We start from the raw sequence: 16,652 nt of genomic DNA, 5'->3' as shown, positions 1-16,652 counted from the left end.
AAATCAGAGCCAAAGCTACATATTTTTTAAGCCGTCCACTCTGCTGCCTTGGTATTTATTTCCATTCCCTGGGTTATCTTCGGTAGGTGGGAAAGGTTAACTAGAGCTGTCTCTTTAAGACTTTTTTATTCTTACCTGGATTTATTTTCTCTATTTTTGTTTTGTTTTTGTTTTTGTTTTCGTTTTGTTTTTCCTTGTTGAGAACAGAACTCAGAGGAAAGAGGTAGTATGCTGTTACTAGTAAAGAAATACAACTGGAATCTAGCCTAATGGAGTCGGCCTTTTGTTTCTGACACTGAAGTCTTCATTAAAGCCCAGGGTAGTGCTCCCTGAGCTCCTGACCTTTTTGTATCGAAAGAGGACTTTACAGGACTTAAATTCTTTTTCCTTTGTTGGCAGACAGTGTTCTTTTCTTCTGAATATGGATGATGATCAGTTCATTCAGAGGCTATAGGATTCTTTTTTTTTTTTTTTTCTAAAGAAAGTAAGATTTAAAGCCTCTTCGGGTGATTCTCTCATTCTTGAAACACAGAGACAAGCTACCTTAATAAAGGTCCTCAGATTAGAAATGAAAATGTAGCTCTAAGGACACAGGGGACCAGCAGCCAGCAGCCTCTCTTGGAGGCTGTTTTCGGAGAGGGCAGATTTCCTCGTTTGGGCCTGAAATGATTAAGGTATGGAAAGTGTTGTACTTTATCTGCCTGGTTTGTAACCACTTGTACTTTTTTTTGGTCTTGGACCAGGGTCATTTTAAGCTTCTGAAAGTTAGTGGGTAGGATTTCCTTTTAGGATAATGAGAGCTTTGTCTTCTAGTAGCGTCTACAAAAGGCCTAGTAAGACCGTGTTCTTAGTCTTACAATTGTGTTGAGAGATTATCAATTTACTACACTAAATGCTTTGATTCAGAGTGGCCATTTTTGGGTCACATGGCTAATCTGAACTTACTTTGGTTAACAAAGGAAAAAAATTACTATGGCACAAAAAATTTAAAAAGGTAAGCTTTTAATGAAAAACAGATTTGATGTTAAGATTCCATTTAAAATAGTACACTGAAAAGAGCATTTGTTTTCCTGACTGTACCATGCCATGTAACTCTTACAAAATGATGCTTAATTGTATACCCTCAGGAAAAATATTTAGGTTAATATATTTAGTGTATATTATATGTTTACATGAAGCTTGTATGTCCTGCCATGAATCTCTATGCTGAAATGTTATGCCTGCAAACATTTTTACAACATTTATTTATAAGATGAGTTTATAGACTTCATTGCTTGGACGTGGGTACTTTAAATAATAGTATCTATCAGAAATGACGATTAATTTGACCCTTATCTGCTCTTGCAGTATGTGTCTACTGTGAGCACTTTTATTACCTTTTGAAGATAATATAGTGGTTTCTTATTTGGCAAGTGGATGAAAGTAAAATGAATAGAAACCAAAATGAACACCACGCATAATACACATTGGCATATTAAACAGACATTGTTAACAAATTGCCTGCTGGTTTTAAAGAAAAATACAGCTTCAATCAGTTAATGTTCTAATAAATTATTCTCTTCTTTCATGTTTTGACTGAAATTGTATTCATTTAGAAATATATATTCAGTCTGTCGTAACAAAGAAAAATACTCTAAATTACTAAACTGTTTGCTTCTACACACTGCTAAGTGAACTTGAGTAATCACCTACTATATCCCTTTAGATTGACATAGAGATTTAAGTGGTGACCTGGATTGCAAGGGGAAGTGGTTAAACTCAACTTTTTTCTGTATGAGAGCGGTGACTTGATAATGAACAGAACCTCCCTACGGCCTCTAGATACATCTCAGATGTCTGTTTAGAGCTCAACACAAAAAGCCCCAGGCTCAGTGTCAGAGAGACCAACTCCTCTTTCTGCAAAGAATCACATGTTAGTCCCTCAGTTTTTGGGCAGGTTCCTCCATTTCAAGACTTTTTCTTAAAGAGAAGATGAGGGAGGTGATGGGAGAGACCCTTCCTGTGAATTAAATAGGGGATTGGATTTTAAATGTGTCTTCCCTTCCTGAATAACCACCAAAACAATGCCTCCCAAATCTGCGAACTGGGCCTTTTCATTATTTAACAAAAAAAGAAAAGTCTATATTTGAAAAACAAGTCAGGATTTTTTGTAGATTAGCTTAGGAAACAGCTCTGTAGAGTGTACTTTAAAATCCAGGTGGACCCTTTATCCTAGACCTGTTAACGGATGTGAGTTTGTTTTATGAGAGGCACCTGAAGGCAAACACGTTCGGTCTTGTCAACCCTGATCGGCTTGGGATTAGTATAAGCAAAGAGACCACCTCCCACTTCTTTGGCTGGCCTTGAAGCTGATTCCTTACTCTGTCCATCCCTTTACCTCCCCCAAACACCAGTCATCAGAGTCTCTCAGTTTGGGCGCTGGAGCAGATGTTACTCATGGTTTAGAGCCTTGGTGGGAGGAGGACTGTGAAAAAGTGAGGAACAATGGGTAGCAGCCCTCCTTTATGGAACCCTCAGGGAATTGGAGGAGGGGAAATGAGAGTTTGTTGAATTGATAATTACAAAAGAGTAAGTTAAAGTAAGATGTGAAGATTTTCTGAAGTAGAGTGAATGAAGACTAAAATACGCTGACAGGGACCTCTTACCATGGCTTATTAGATAGTGGTTTATTATTATTATTTTTTAAGATGTTATTTAGGAAGACAGAGTGAGAGGCAGAGATGTAGATAGAGAGTGAAGCAGGCTTCCTGTGGGGAGCCCGACCTGGGACTTGATTCCAAGACCGGGGGCTCATGACCTGAGCCAAAGGCAGACACTCAACCACTTAGCCACCCAGGTGCCCCTAGTTAGTGAATCAGTCTTTGATCCTAAATTCACTAGTTTTAAGGGAGACTTTGAACTAGGATCTTGGGATTTTTCAGTTCAGTAATCATTTTGAAACCTCCGATGACCAGTTATTTTTCAGTGCTTTTGGGGCATATCAGCCACCAATTTTAATCAACTTTGTAAACAAAGTGTCCTTTTTAATTGTCTCTTAATATTTGGATTTTGCCTTCAGGTAGGCATATTTTGGATAGCACACCTAATGCATTCATTTCTCCCTCCTCAGTCTTAAAACTGAGACCACAGGGAAAGAAGGTATAAGAGGCACTATGAGTGTAATTCTTCTCTGTGGCTAGAGAGAAGAAATGTTTACCTTAGTCTTCTCAGCTTTTGAGAAGCCAGGAGGAACAATCTAGCCCCAAGGTCAGGGGAGATTTGAGACTGGTGATTCCCTTGAGCCCTTCTTGGATGTCTGTGGAAGTCAGATCTTCTCTTGCTTCCGCATCTGTGCATCTTGTTGCCCTCCTGACTTCCCTAAAAGTAGCCAGTTGGGCTTTGCTCTGCTTCACATGCTCTTTTGGTCTGGGTTATCAGAGCCTTCCATAAGAAAACAAAAATGGCCTACATAAACTTAGGTACCAGATTGTCTCCTGAAACCCAAAAGGAGACATAATATTGCAAGAATGATTTAATTGTGGCTCCTCCTGAAGCAAGTGACTAGGAAGAGCTATTTAAATTAAAGTAATATTATTATTACGTCAGTTTCAAGTTATCCTGTCCTTGTAGTTAATAACGAGGTTCTGTGAGGCATGTAATCCTGATGCTCAGACAAGATAATGTGAGGATTAGCTGGTGCAAAACCAGAGGCATCTCTTCATGCATAGAGTCGCCAACTGGCCCATTAGTTCATATTCTCTTTGGACATAAACCAGGGTGTCCCATTCGCACATGGGAAGAGACTCCTAATTCCAGAAGACTGTTCTACCAGTGGAGGAAGTATCCTACCTTTTGTATCTGTGCAAATGTGAACACATTTTCCAATTTTGCTTTGAGTCATAAATGTCAACGAATTATACTATTGATATTTTCCAGGGTCACAGCAAGAGCGATGATAAACTTAACTCTCTTGATGAGTATCCTTAAATAATTATATCCTTGTTTTTCCTGCTTAAGTAGATATTACTAGGAAGGCATTTTTAAAAACCAAATCCTCCTCTCTTCAGTTTTTTTCTTAAGACGACCCACTTCAACAGTTTATTTTGTTAGCAGTCAGTGGTCCAGAAGATATTTTGGGTTACACTTTGTGCAATGGAAAATTCATAGAGATACTGTTTTGTCAACAGGTGATTGTATCCTTACTATTAATGATTATAGTGAGTTTTGGTTTAAAATTTTACAATGTTCTGGAATTTAGCATTGAAATAAAATGAAAAGAGGGCTATAGTGGTAACACTCACTATTTTTGAATATTTAGGAACCTGTTTTATTCACTGGAACAATGAGGAAAAATCTGGATCCCTTTAATGAGCATACGGATGAGGAACTGTGGAATGCCTTAACAGAGGTAACTTAATAAACATAATTATTTTAAACTTGTTACCATCAGTATCTGTGTTTGTACCTCTAAAATGTTGCAGATAATAAATGGGAACTTCTTGGTGTAACAGCCTCTGTACACTACCTGGGAGAGCATTGAAGGCTTGGACACACTTAAAATTTACCTATTAATGATGACAAAAACCAAAAATAAAACATCTCATATTTTCACTGTAACTTTATTTCTAGAATCCAAAGCAATTCGATACATTCTCTCACTTGTCTTTAGCAAAGTACTAAACTGGGAGTTATATTTATGGGTTTACATTTTGGTGACCAGTTAGCCTACAACATTCTTCTTCTTAGGGAAAAATCCACTCAATGAAGATAGTAATAGTTTTTCATTATTGACTATAGATAAGGAGAGCATATTAATAAAATGCCTTGAAGTTTTATAAGAAAGTGTTTATGAAAGTAAATACAATTAGAATGTGTAATTATTTTTGGCAAATATGTCATTTTAATACTACTAAGTAAATGTAAGTGGCAGCACCCTGGACCTTTCGCTAAGTTTTCATGCTATCTATTAATTTCTACAGGTTTTTCTGTTATTTGTGTAGTCTTTACCATTTGGGTCACTTCTTTGAATTTCCTTGACCTTGCATGGAAAGGATTTTGGCTGTTAGGATTCTCTTGGTTTGTATATTTTGACACTAGTTGTTTTGTGTGTTTGCCCTAATCCTGCAAATTGATTCTAATCTCCTGGATGTCAGAAACCATGTCAGACTTCTAAACCTTAGACGTCTAATCCCTCATGGGATCTACCTCACTCTTTTGTATTTAAAAAGATGGCACTTAATAAATGGTTGCTAAGTATTTGATCTCTTCATTTTGAGAACATGTGACTTCTCTCTTTAAAAATAATTGCACAGATCCCAGTGACTGATTGCTCACATTATTGTAGTTTTGCATCAGTGTTTGCCATTTCGTATCACCCTTCCAGGGAAAGCTCTAAGCTCTTCCAGTATGTAGATCCACTTTGACTGTGATCAGGCATAGTTGGAGGCTGGACAGTTTCCTGCCAGTCATTCTGGTTTCTGAAGGCATGTCACTACTGAGTCTTACACCCTGCTTTCCAGTAACCCTAGGGATTTTATTTTCCTGCATTGCACCAATTAGTTCACCTTATCCTTCAAGCTTGAAAGCAATTGATCTCTAATTTCATTTAAGTTTGTGAGTCTTCCTCTAGTGAAATTCTAGAAGAAAAGAGGTGGGCAGAACAGTTAGCTATCAAGTCTAAAGAAAAATAGGATGATCCCTTTCTCTCCGACTCCTATGACAAATTTCATAATTGTGATGCCATTGGGACACACCTTAATTAAACAGGAATTACTGGTAAATTATTTTTCTCTTTGTTTCAGAGCTTGCAATCTCTCCTCATAGATTCTCAGGTAGCAAAATTACTCTAGAACACACTGTTTCGGGACCAGAAAGAAATGTTAATTAGGAGACAGATCCTATAAGACAGATCCTATAAAAACTATCTCAGAACTTTGATCATAACATTCTTTTCTTTTTTCTTTTCTTTTATTTTGAGAGACACAGAGAGAGAGAGAGGCAGAGACATAGGCAGAGGGAGAAGCAGGCTCCATGCAGGGAGCTCGATGTGGGACTCAATCCCAAGACCCTGGGATCATACCCTGAGCCAAAAGCAGATGTTCAGCCACTGAGCCATCCAGGTGTCCATCCCTATGCTTATTTTTTTCTGCCAAAATTAAAATAAAATTTATTAGCCTGTCAGAATTCTAAATATAATGTGATGGAAGTGGTTTTGTAAGCTCTACCTTTAGTTTCTTTTGACTACATTTGGGACTTCCTTAAATAGAAATAAACAGGATTGCTGCACAAAGTGAGGTGTGTAGTTTTCATGTGTTGCTTCTGGAATTGACCTCATTGCTTTAGTGGTACCTCTTTGAGAATTCATCCCATAGTTGTGTTTCTCTAGGAATTATTTCTTCATGACGTGTATATTTTTCAACAAAAGATTTGGTAGATTTTCTTAAAATATGGATATAGCATTGTATTTACAGCATGATTCAAACTGTTTTACTAGCATATAGATTCTGAAGTGTGTACCTAAGAAAGGCATCAAAACATAAATGTTGCTTATTTGGGGGATAATAGAAAAATAAGGATTTTTTTCCCCCCACTCCGCTTTGGCTTTTCTGAGTTCTCCAGATTTTCTCCCGTGTACTTTATTGCTTTTATTCTCTGGATCATACTCTTGGCAGATGAAGTACTACAGACTTCATAGTATTTATATGGGTTTCACGACCCTATTCAGAGAGGTTGGGATCATTCTGTAATAGATTAGGTAGGCACCCTTCACCTGGAATCCTTCGAATCTCCAGGCCTCTCAACTGTGGACAAAGAACCTACCTTCCCTAAAACTGTAATCAGGATGTAATATATGTGCATTTACCTAGAGAGACACCATATAGACGGTGGAGCATACAAGTGCCATTCAGGCTCTTTTCAATTTATCGTGTTCCGTCTACCCACCATCTTCACGGCTTGCTTCTTCCCATTGTGTCCAAACCTGAGCATCATCACCAGACCTGGTATCTTTGGCAGCTCCCTTAAAGGTAGACCAACCACCCCAGTCAGAAGCTTTACAGATGATGTCGAGCTGCAAACAGAACCCTAATTCACAGGGTTGGCCTGAGAGCCAGTATGAGAGCACTACTATTTTTCTCCTCTTTAAGGACTTCAGTGAAGGGACGCCTGGGTGGCTCAGTTAGATAAGCTTCTGCCTTCAGCTCACTTCATGATCCCGAGGTCTTGGGATCGAGCCCCAAGCTCAGTAGAGAGCCTGCTTTTCCCTCTGGTGCTCCCCCTGCTTGCACTTGCTCTCTTCTCCATCAAGTAAATAAATAAAATCTTAATTTTTTAAAAGCCTCCAATTAAGGTTTTTCTTTTTCTTTTTTTTTTTTTTAAGGTTCTTGTGTTTCCCGCTCCTCTCCTAGATGAGGTAGACGTTTGAAGGGTGGCTGTACTGTGCATGCTGCCCATCTCATCTGGGCTCTTTTTTAATAAATTTAAAAACAGGCATAACATTAGAAATTAGTGGCAATTGGGACACCTACAAAGCACTGGGAGTTTTTAATACAAGTAATGACTGCAAATCAAGCAGTTTATTATCCAAGGGGCTAAAAGATCATAATAGATAAAATGCTGAGTCTCCAAGTTTTGACACTTCTTCTAAACAAAACAGCACCAAACAGCTTTATTACTGGGATATGCAATTAAGAGTAGGGGAATGTCCTGTTAGAACTAGGGAGAAGTTGTCTATTTATGTTCCACACTGATGGCACCTCTATTAGAGTATCAGTCTTTCTCATATAGGAAACTAAGCCCGAGAACTCTGAGCCTCAGCAGTGTGTGCATGGGGAAATGTACTGCAGCTCTTACTTTAGTGATGTTGCATTTACATTTCTCTGGAGGCCATTCATTTTGATCAGTCGGCTTCCCCTTTACTTCATTACTATTGGTTTAGTTCTAATAAAAACTCTTGTCCACCTGTTGGTTGATTGCATTTCAGAGTGTCTTCTCTCTCCAGTTCACATCAGCCTTTGTGTTTGAAAAGAAAATTCAACAAAATGTGGAGATTGTGTGACATCGGTGTTAGCCTAGTATGAGGGATCCTAGCACCTAGTAGATTCAGCCCAGATACTGGGTTACTCTGACAAGGTTTACTATGATGGAAATGGGTGTCTTATAAATTCAGCTTATTATTTTCAGTTTTGGTGTAGTTTATTATTTTCTTTAGCTTAAAAATAATCCTAGGGGATCCCTGGGTGGCTCAGTGGTTTTGCACCTGCCTTTGACCCAGGCATGATCCTGGAGTCCCGGGTTCGTGTCCCACATCGGGCTTCTTGCATGGAGCCTGCTTCTCCCTCTGCCTATGTCTCCACCTCTCTCTCTGTTGTCTCCCATGAATAAATAAATAAAATCTTCAAAAAAAAAAAAAAAAGCAGGCTAGTATGCTGTCATCTGAGTCAGGCAAGCATGAAGTTATCTCTTCAAAGTCAAGATATCAGCCTTTAGAAAGACCCATTGGCTTCTATAGGTATTGCCAACATCAACTCAGAAGGAAAAGCTAGTGAAAACCACGATTGGTTCCATCACCTGGGGGTGTAGATAGGTTTCATGAATACGTTTCATCAAAAGAATCACCTGTATTCTTTACAAAGAGGCCCTCCTCTTTGTAGGGAATGGGGTTGATTAAGCCGAATCCTTCCATTTCATAATTTTAGTGCAAGGTCTGGCCGCCACCATCCGGTTTTTATACTTTAGATTTTATATGCCTTTCATGCTAATGTTGAGTACCAATACCATATTGAAATCTAACTCAGATTTCCCATTTCTGTGGATTGGGTTTCCATCTTAAGCGCAATAATTCTATTCACACAAGTGTTTCAGCATTTAGGATTGCTGTCAAAATATTGCTCACTCATCTTGTGTTTTGTCATTTGATACTTATTTCTGTGTCCCTCCTTATTGGCCACCACCCATCAATCTGTTGGTCTCTTAATTTGAAGTACATTTACTGTCTGTTCTCCAGCTCTCAAGAATAGCATGAGTTTGGTTCTTATTCTGTAAAATTTCCCCAAACCAAGTATTCTTGGGGCTGAGCTCTACCACTCAGTGTGATTTCAGATTATTTTTGGTGTTTAAAAGGTTTTTTTGTTTGTTTGTTTGTTTTTTGTTTTTGTTTTTTTGGAAATTAAAATCTTAGAAGATAGATTAATATAAACAGTATCTAAACTCGGAGTCTGGGGGAAATAAGATTTGATGTTGGACCCTGTTTTCTTTCACTGCAAAACATGAGTTTAAAGGAAATGTACTTGACTGGTCTAGCAGTATGGACTAAATTTGGGAAGGAGCCATTTCTAAAATGGTTCCAGGTTTGCTAATATATTAGGTGTGGTTTCCATTGTTTAAATTTGTTTTTGCCATTAAAATCTTCCAAAATGATAAAGTGCTCACACATTTCTGTCTTTTGAGAACCACACTTCCTGCAATAATGAAACAATTTTTTTCTCCTTTTAGTGTACTAGCTCTTATGTACCCAATGTATTCTGGGAAACTTGACTCCAGCATGATGATCCTTTTAACTTTAATTGTTTAGACTACACTTAGGGAAATAGCTTCAGTTTTTTGAGGGATTTCTGTAATTCCAAGGAAGGAGTTCCTGGTGGATGTCACATGGCAGAGATGGGAGATAATGATATGATTTCTTTTCACCAATTTTATTGAGGTATCATTTTTACATACAAGAAAATTCCCCCATTATATGTGTGATTCAGTGATCTTTGGTAAATTTGTAGTTAATTATCCTAACTATCCAGTTTTAGAAGATTACTGTCACTCCCCCTCCCCACCTCAAATTCTCTTGTGTATTTATAGTTAACTGTCTGCCCCCAGGCAAGCACCATTGTGCTTTTTTGTGTCTTATATATAAATTCCTATAGTTATCTTTTATCTAAAAATTAAGAGGGAGCATTTTAAATTATTCCTTGTTTTACCTTGAGAATAGCTTTATTCAACATAGTAGTTATTTCTTCATGCATGAACTGATGGTGTCTACTGATGACAACACAGAACACTCTCAATTCCTTTTAAGATTGTGCTCCTAAGTCAGAATAATTCTGTGCTGAGTTGATGGTGTGCGTCTTTTTCAGTAAACAGTAACTGGAAGTAACCCTACCGTCCATCGTGTGACTGGACATGTAAGCTACTTCTGAGCTCCCACATCCACTTGTCTACTTTTGTAAAGATGTGATTTTTTCTGTGTCCATAGGTACAGCTTAAAGACGCTGTTGAAGATCTTCCTGGCAAATTGGACACTGAATTAGCAGAATCAGGATCGAACTTTAGTGTTGGACAGAGACAGTTGGTGTGTCTTGCCAGGGCTATCCTCAGGAAAAATCGGATATTGATCATTGACGAAGCGACAGCAAATGTGGATCCCAGGTACAGACCTGAGGTTCATGAGCCTTGGAATCCAAATTTTGAATATGGTCAATGGGAAACCTTTAATGATGCTGAGAAATGTTTCTAAGTGCTCTCTTCACCCCAAAGACACCTTGATAAATGTTACATTCTTTCTAGGAAACAGGGAAAGCAACCCAAACAAATTACACAGTGTTAATAATATTATTAGGTATCTTAACACAGCTAATTTCCTAAATTCAACTCCTGATAGTTTCAAGCAGTTTGAAGGAAGAATATTAATATGTTACATGCAAAATAGGAAGTTTCTATATAGGTTTTTTATACTCCGTTTCTCAAGAAGACCATGTCTTTGTCTCTTAAAATCATTATGAAAATGTCTTGTGATTGTTTTAAGTCTTAAGTCTGGTTTTCCCCTTTTACTGAACTAAATCCGACTCCTTTGGTTCCAGAACTGATGAGTTAATACAAAAAAAAATCCGTGAGAAATTTGCCCACTGCACTGTGCTAACCATTGCACACAGGTTGAACACCATTATTGACAGCGACAAGATAATGGTAAGACCCTCACCTGTGGGTTTCCAGGTGTTTCCATTTATGTTCAGTTTTTCAACTTAACTTTCCTTGTACAACCTGATAGAAATTTCCAATAAGTTAGTTTTCTGTCATTTTTCCTGTCCTCCCTGACAGTAACTCTGTACTTAACTATACCTTCAGAGTGTACTATTAAATAATATAATAATTTCATATTTCCATATTAGAAGTTTCTTTGAATTGTCCTTTTCCTTGAAGATGGCCAGCCATGGAAATATTTCAAATCCAAGATCTAGCCTCCTCTTAGAGTCATAAAATACTCATTGTCACCGTGTCACTGTTGTTTCAGTATTTTGGATTCTCTCTCTCTCTCTCTTTTTTTTTTTTTTAAGATTGTAGTTATTTACTCATGAGAGCCACAGAGAGAGAGAGAGGCAGAGACACAGGCAGAGGGAGAAGCAGGCTCCATGTGGGGAGCCAGATGTGGGACTAGATCCCAGATCCCAGGATCACGCCCAGAACCAAAGGCAGATGCCCAACTGCTGAGCCACCCAGGTGTCCCAAGTATTTTGGGTTCTATTAATCAGAAAATTAGCCTTTCATTTTGGCTGGTGAGCGGTTGTTGGTTAAGTTGCAAAATTTCTTGGCTATTGAGATGTTCGCAAGATGTAATGTTAGATGGCAGTCTGTGAGAAGAGAGGCCCAAGTCCAAAACACCGAATATTTCAAAGAAAAAATTTAATATAGGGGATTTAATATAAGAATTGGAGGTCTGAAAAAGTGGAAGGGAGGCACCAGAGTAATAATTTTTGGACGCACCTGAACCCCTGGACAGATCTCCGGACCAGAGCATGGCAGAGGAGAGACCCTGAAGACTCCTATGCTCAGATTTCCAAGGAGAGCCACTGTCCAGCTGCTGGTCACATCTGTGAGGGGCACCATGAGGCTAGTTCACAGTGTGTGTTCTAATGGATGCTGGGGGCTGGTGCCAGGTCCCAGTCCCTGGGTTATGTTGCAGGACTGGCATAAACGACAGCACCCGTTTGCTTCATTGCCCACCGTCAGTATCCCCTCTCATACCCCCTGCTGGTGGAACCCAACAGAGTATCCCTGGTCCAAAGTGTCTCTGATTTGGGATTTGCAGAAACCAGCCTCAGCATCTCAGGTGTGACTGTAGGATAGAAGGTGGATCTGAGGCTGCTGAGACTAGATAAGCATCCAGCAAATCTCTTCCCTGGTAGATCCGGGGACCGCACACTTGGCAGGATCCAAGCTTTGGTCTCTAGGTATCTATCTGCTGTCCTTTAGATTTGATTGGCTTTTTCATTCATAGTAATTCCATCTTTCCTTTCTTATTTTTCTTTCCTTATTTTCCCCCTCCCTCTCTTCCTTTTGTCTCTATCTTCCTCTCTTTTCTCTTTTGTCTCCTTTTCCTCTGTTACTTACTCGTTTTCAATAAATCTTAGGATGTGGCTTTATAAAATGAGAGGAAGTCATCCCTCAAAGGAAAAGTGTTTAGATGCAAATAATGTGGAGGAATGCTCAGGCTGAGTCCCCATTTGTGGTAACAGGCTGAGTTTTACCTGTCTCGTGGACGCTGACCATTGTTACCAGACACCACGGTATCCAGTGATACTTTGATCAGTGGTGAAGCAGTAAATAAATAAAGAAGGCCTGTATAGTGTATGAGAGGCAACAAATGGAGTTAAGCCGTGATTTTGATGATCTGTAGTAAAAAGGTTAATGATCAAGAATAAATAATCAATAAGATCCAAGCTTCCTTATGTCCGGTGAAAACGAAGCTGTCTCCTTTGAATCTTTCAGGTAGTTTCTGCAACAGTCCCTCCTACACTGCTTCTCATGCACTGTCAGGTGGGATCATTAGTGCAGGGGCTTGTTTGGGAGCAATGAGAAATTCCAGAGTCTCCATGATGAAGCGCTACCTTCCATGTTAGCACTCCCCAGACCAGGACATGTACAGGAATGAGATCTGACGGGGCAGACACAAGAGTTGGGTATTCCCAACCTGAAGGATGCTTTAGGATGCTTTAGGATGTGGCCTACCTGGACTAGAACATAACAGTAGGAAGCAGGTCACTCCACCTGACTTCCATGAGCTATCCTGTGACATTCCATGATGGCCTGACTGTGACTCTTAAGATTCCAGAAACATTTAGCATCATGCATTCTTATGCCTTCCTTTTTTGTTCTTAAGTAGTAATTGGAAAAATAACCTTTCATTCCCATTTGTTTCCCATCACTGTGTTCTCATCTCTTGGCATTGAATGGCACACATTATCCTCACAATAGGTTGAGTGAAGCCATGAAGCTTCCCTGTCTGACGTGCTTTGTGAAGCTTTGGGGGCAGAAGCCGCAAGCTGGGCTAATCTCCTCTTCTGTTGGGGGCTGGTCCAAATAAAATCCTTGCTCCTAAATGTACCATATAAATTTATTTTTGGTTTTGGTATGACCACAGTGATGGTAACTTCTTTGTTTCATCTCCTTCTTAGAAATACTTAGAATACTGTGGCTCTGGAATGCATGATCGGTTAAGGAAACACCAAACGACAGAACTCCCAGACTCTTTAGCTGGTCCTTCTTTAATCTTACCCATCAGCACCTGACCCATGGCTGGAAACTTCTGTATTCCTCTTTACCAGTCAGCTTCCTTGCCATTATCAGAATAGGTCAATTTGTGGAATGCATTCCTTACCAGTATCTCCTGGTAAATTTCAAGAACCTCAGATTTTTCTCTTGGGCAGTTTCTTTGTCCAAGTCCTCAATGTGGTTTGGCAGAGCACTTTACAGCCCCTCCCTTCCTTATTGTCCTGACCTCACTCTCTCTGCTCTCCCTCTTTCCTTAAGGAGGGAGTTGAAACCCGCATATTTAAGAGTTAAAACTGTCTGTTGTCTTTGGGTTCAACAGGATGCTGGCAGCTCGGACTAAGTCTCCAGGAATGGAAATGGTGAGAAGGTTGTATTGGGGGCAGATAAACAACAATATGATGGGTTGAGCCTGGCATGTGAGGGAAGGGTTCTGAGGTCTGGTGGAGTTGGGGGAGCTGAGGGAGAAGTCGGTTTGGAGATGAGAAGTACAAGTTTCTCTTCAGAGCTTATGACCTGTGCCCGGAGGGACCTTAATTTCGTGGTGAATTTTCCCATGGGGCTGCCGCTCCAGTGATTAGGAGGACCTTCAGTCCGGGGCTCCCACCAGGGAAGGTCAACATGGCCACTTGCTTCCATCTTGGTCATAGCTGGTTTTGGTTGCTGGCTCCTTTGACAGGGAATAGCAGGATTAGACCTCAGGGGACCCAGGTGGCATGCATTCCCTAGCCTCATCATTGGGGTCTTGTCCTCTGCACTCCATCCACTCCGGATGGAAACCTATTTTATTGTAGAGTTTCTGATTAGCATTTGGCTTTTAATCCAGCAAAACACCATAAATAATGTTCTTTTCCCAAACTTTTAATTTGGGGTACCTTTTTTTTTTCTTGCTGGCTTTAGAAATACCCATTTCCTTTCCACAAAACAAGGGATGGTCTGTTATTCTGAAAGCTTTAGGGCCATGGAGACGAGTCAGTCAGCTACAAGGCCTGCTCTTCTAGAGAGTGGAGAGTGGTGTGGCAGGTGTTGGTGGAGGGTGGCAGCCAGCCTCGGGGAGCGGCTGTGTAAATGACGGACGCTAATGAAGGGCATAACCAACAGCCCTGTCATCGTAAAGTCGTGTAATTGCACGTGCTCACGGTGTAATAATTACATTTTGTTGCACTGGTGAATACTTCTGCACAAAGACGAATGGATATGGTTTTGTTTACTGTAAGTAAATCAAACAAAAGGCTTGTTGGGAAACAACTGTGACCTAATTAATAGCTTTGTTTATGTGTTGGCTCTCCAAAGGGATTTACCCAGTTTTGGTTCATTAAGCGCCATTAATGTGTTAGGCTTAGAATTCTATTTTACAAAGATGTTCTTTCAATTTTAACTTTATTAAACATGATGTAGTCATAATGACAGCTAATTTAATCTTCCTCATTTGCTCAGTTGCCACAAAACAGTGGAGCAAGACAGACAAATTAGAAATCCTCTTTCTCCTAATACTCACCACTATCTCTGCGTTAAAGACGGCTTCTTCCCTGTAGTTTGAGGATTAGTTGGTTACTTGTGACCTATCTTCTCTTCAGCCGGGTGGTATCACTTTTTCCTCTTCATTCTTGCATACCCTCAACTCCTGACAGTACCCCCGCCCCCCACCCCCGCCGCATTGCTGCCTGGGTTCAGCATTTTTACCATTGAGGGTTAAGGAGTTCTAGAGAACGAAAAGCTGGGGATGAGAAGCCCAGAGGCCACCTCTTCTACTTACAGTCCATTTTACAGTTTTGTAGTCTTTACCTTTCTTCCTCAACTCCAGGCTCTCTGTATCTTATTTATTTTTTTTTTTAAAGATATTTATTTATTTATTTATTTATTTATTTATTTATTTATTTAGATTTTATTTATTTATGAGAGAGGCAGAGAAATAGAGAAGCAGGCTCCCCGCATGGAGCCCAATGTGGGACTCAATCCCAGGATCCCAGGATCCCAACCTGAGCCAGAGGCAGACGCTCAACCAATGAGCCACCCAGGTGTCCCTCCAGCCCCTTTTAATTGAGTTTTTTCCAAAGACCTTAAACCCAGAAATGTTTGTAACATACCACACTGCCCCCCCCCCCCACCAAGCCCCACCATCCACCTTGGAAAAGCAAAAAAATAAAAATAAAAAAAATCTCCAAACTAAGTGGAGTTTTATTTCAATTCTCTTTTTCACCTTGATGGAATTTTTCTTCAGTGAGCCTATATCCGTGGCCAGAGTTAGAGCATTTCAGAAGAGAAATGCTCCTCAAACAATACACCAAGAGATTTCATTCAGGTTTTCAGAAGGAAAGATAACTACTAGGAAGGTAGAAAGCACAATCTCAGAGAAAAAATACTTGGGGAGGGGGTGGATGCCTACATATGACAGCATGAATTTGAGGGAGCAGCTCAGGTGGCTGCTGTGATCCAGCCTTCGGTCCTCTTCCCTAAGTGATGCTGGTTGACCACTTCAAGACCTAAGAAAGGATTCTGAGTAATAGTTGCCACAGTATCTTATCACAGAGAAAATCACAGGCACCCATCTGACCAGTCAGGGACCCAACATCCAAGGCTGGGTAACTGTCACTTTGCCTCTGGGTCAGCAGCCCACCAAAAGCAAATGTCTGAAACTCTGATCCTTTCACTCTAGTTGCTGCTCAGTGGGATCTCCCTTCGTTGGTTGTTGTCATCTCTTTGCTCTTTGTCAGTTTTCTCTCTCCCCACCCCCCTTCCTGGCCTCTCCCTGCAACCACCCCGCTATCACTGATGGCATCCCACCATTTAAAATGGATTAGATTATTTTGCAATTGGTCCATTTAATTTTTATCTCGAGGACAGCTACCCGGAATATCTGCAGATCCTCAGGCCTGATAAGCACATTTTCATTGAGTTTCTGTAACTGACTGAGTCATCCAATATAATGTATTTTTCCTTAACCTGCTAGAGAGCACGAGTGATTTGAGGTTGGCGTTCCTGGAGAGATGCTGGCACCATGAGATTGCTCCCACCCCCGCTTAGATGTGTGCTTTCATTTGTTGTTGACCTTGGCTATTGGAGAGTTGGGGGCATAGCAGGAAAACACAGGAGCTTTTTCTTATATAAAAGATGTAAAAGATGTTAAAAATAAGAACTCA

The 16,652-nt window shown here is 40.0% G+C and overlaps 1 protein-coding gene across 1 annotated transcript in view; it reads left to right on the top strand.

The window, feature by feature from the left end:
* ABCC4 (ATP binding cassette subfamily C member 4 (PEL blood group)) overlaps positions 1-16,652 on the top strand; it is a 246,631-nt gene that overhangs the window by 214,715 nt on the left and 15,264 nt on the right. Inside the window, exons 27-29 of the mRNA XM_072760858.1 lie at positions 4,298-4,387; positions 10,223-10,395; positions 10,827-10,932. Coding sequence (XP_072616959.1) covers positions 4,298-4,387; positions 10,223-10,395; positions 10,827-10,932 — 369 coding nt within the window. The remainder of the gene's footprint in view (positions 1-4,297; positions 4,388-10,222; positions 10,396-10,826; positions 10,933-16,652) is intronic.

This window comes from Vulpes vulpes, chromosome 6 (genome assembly GCF_048418805.1).
Source record: "Vulpes vulpes isolate BD-2025 chromosome 6, VulVul3, whole genome shotgun sequence".
In the NCBI taxonomy this organism is placed as follows: domain Eukaryota; kingdom Metazoa; phylum Chordata; class Mammalia; order Carnivora; family Canidae; genus Vulpes; species Vulpes vulpes.
Note: the sequence above shows the minus strand (reverse complement) of the source record. Positions and strands in the feature narration are given on the sequence as shown.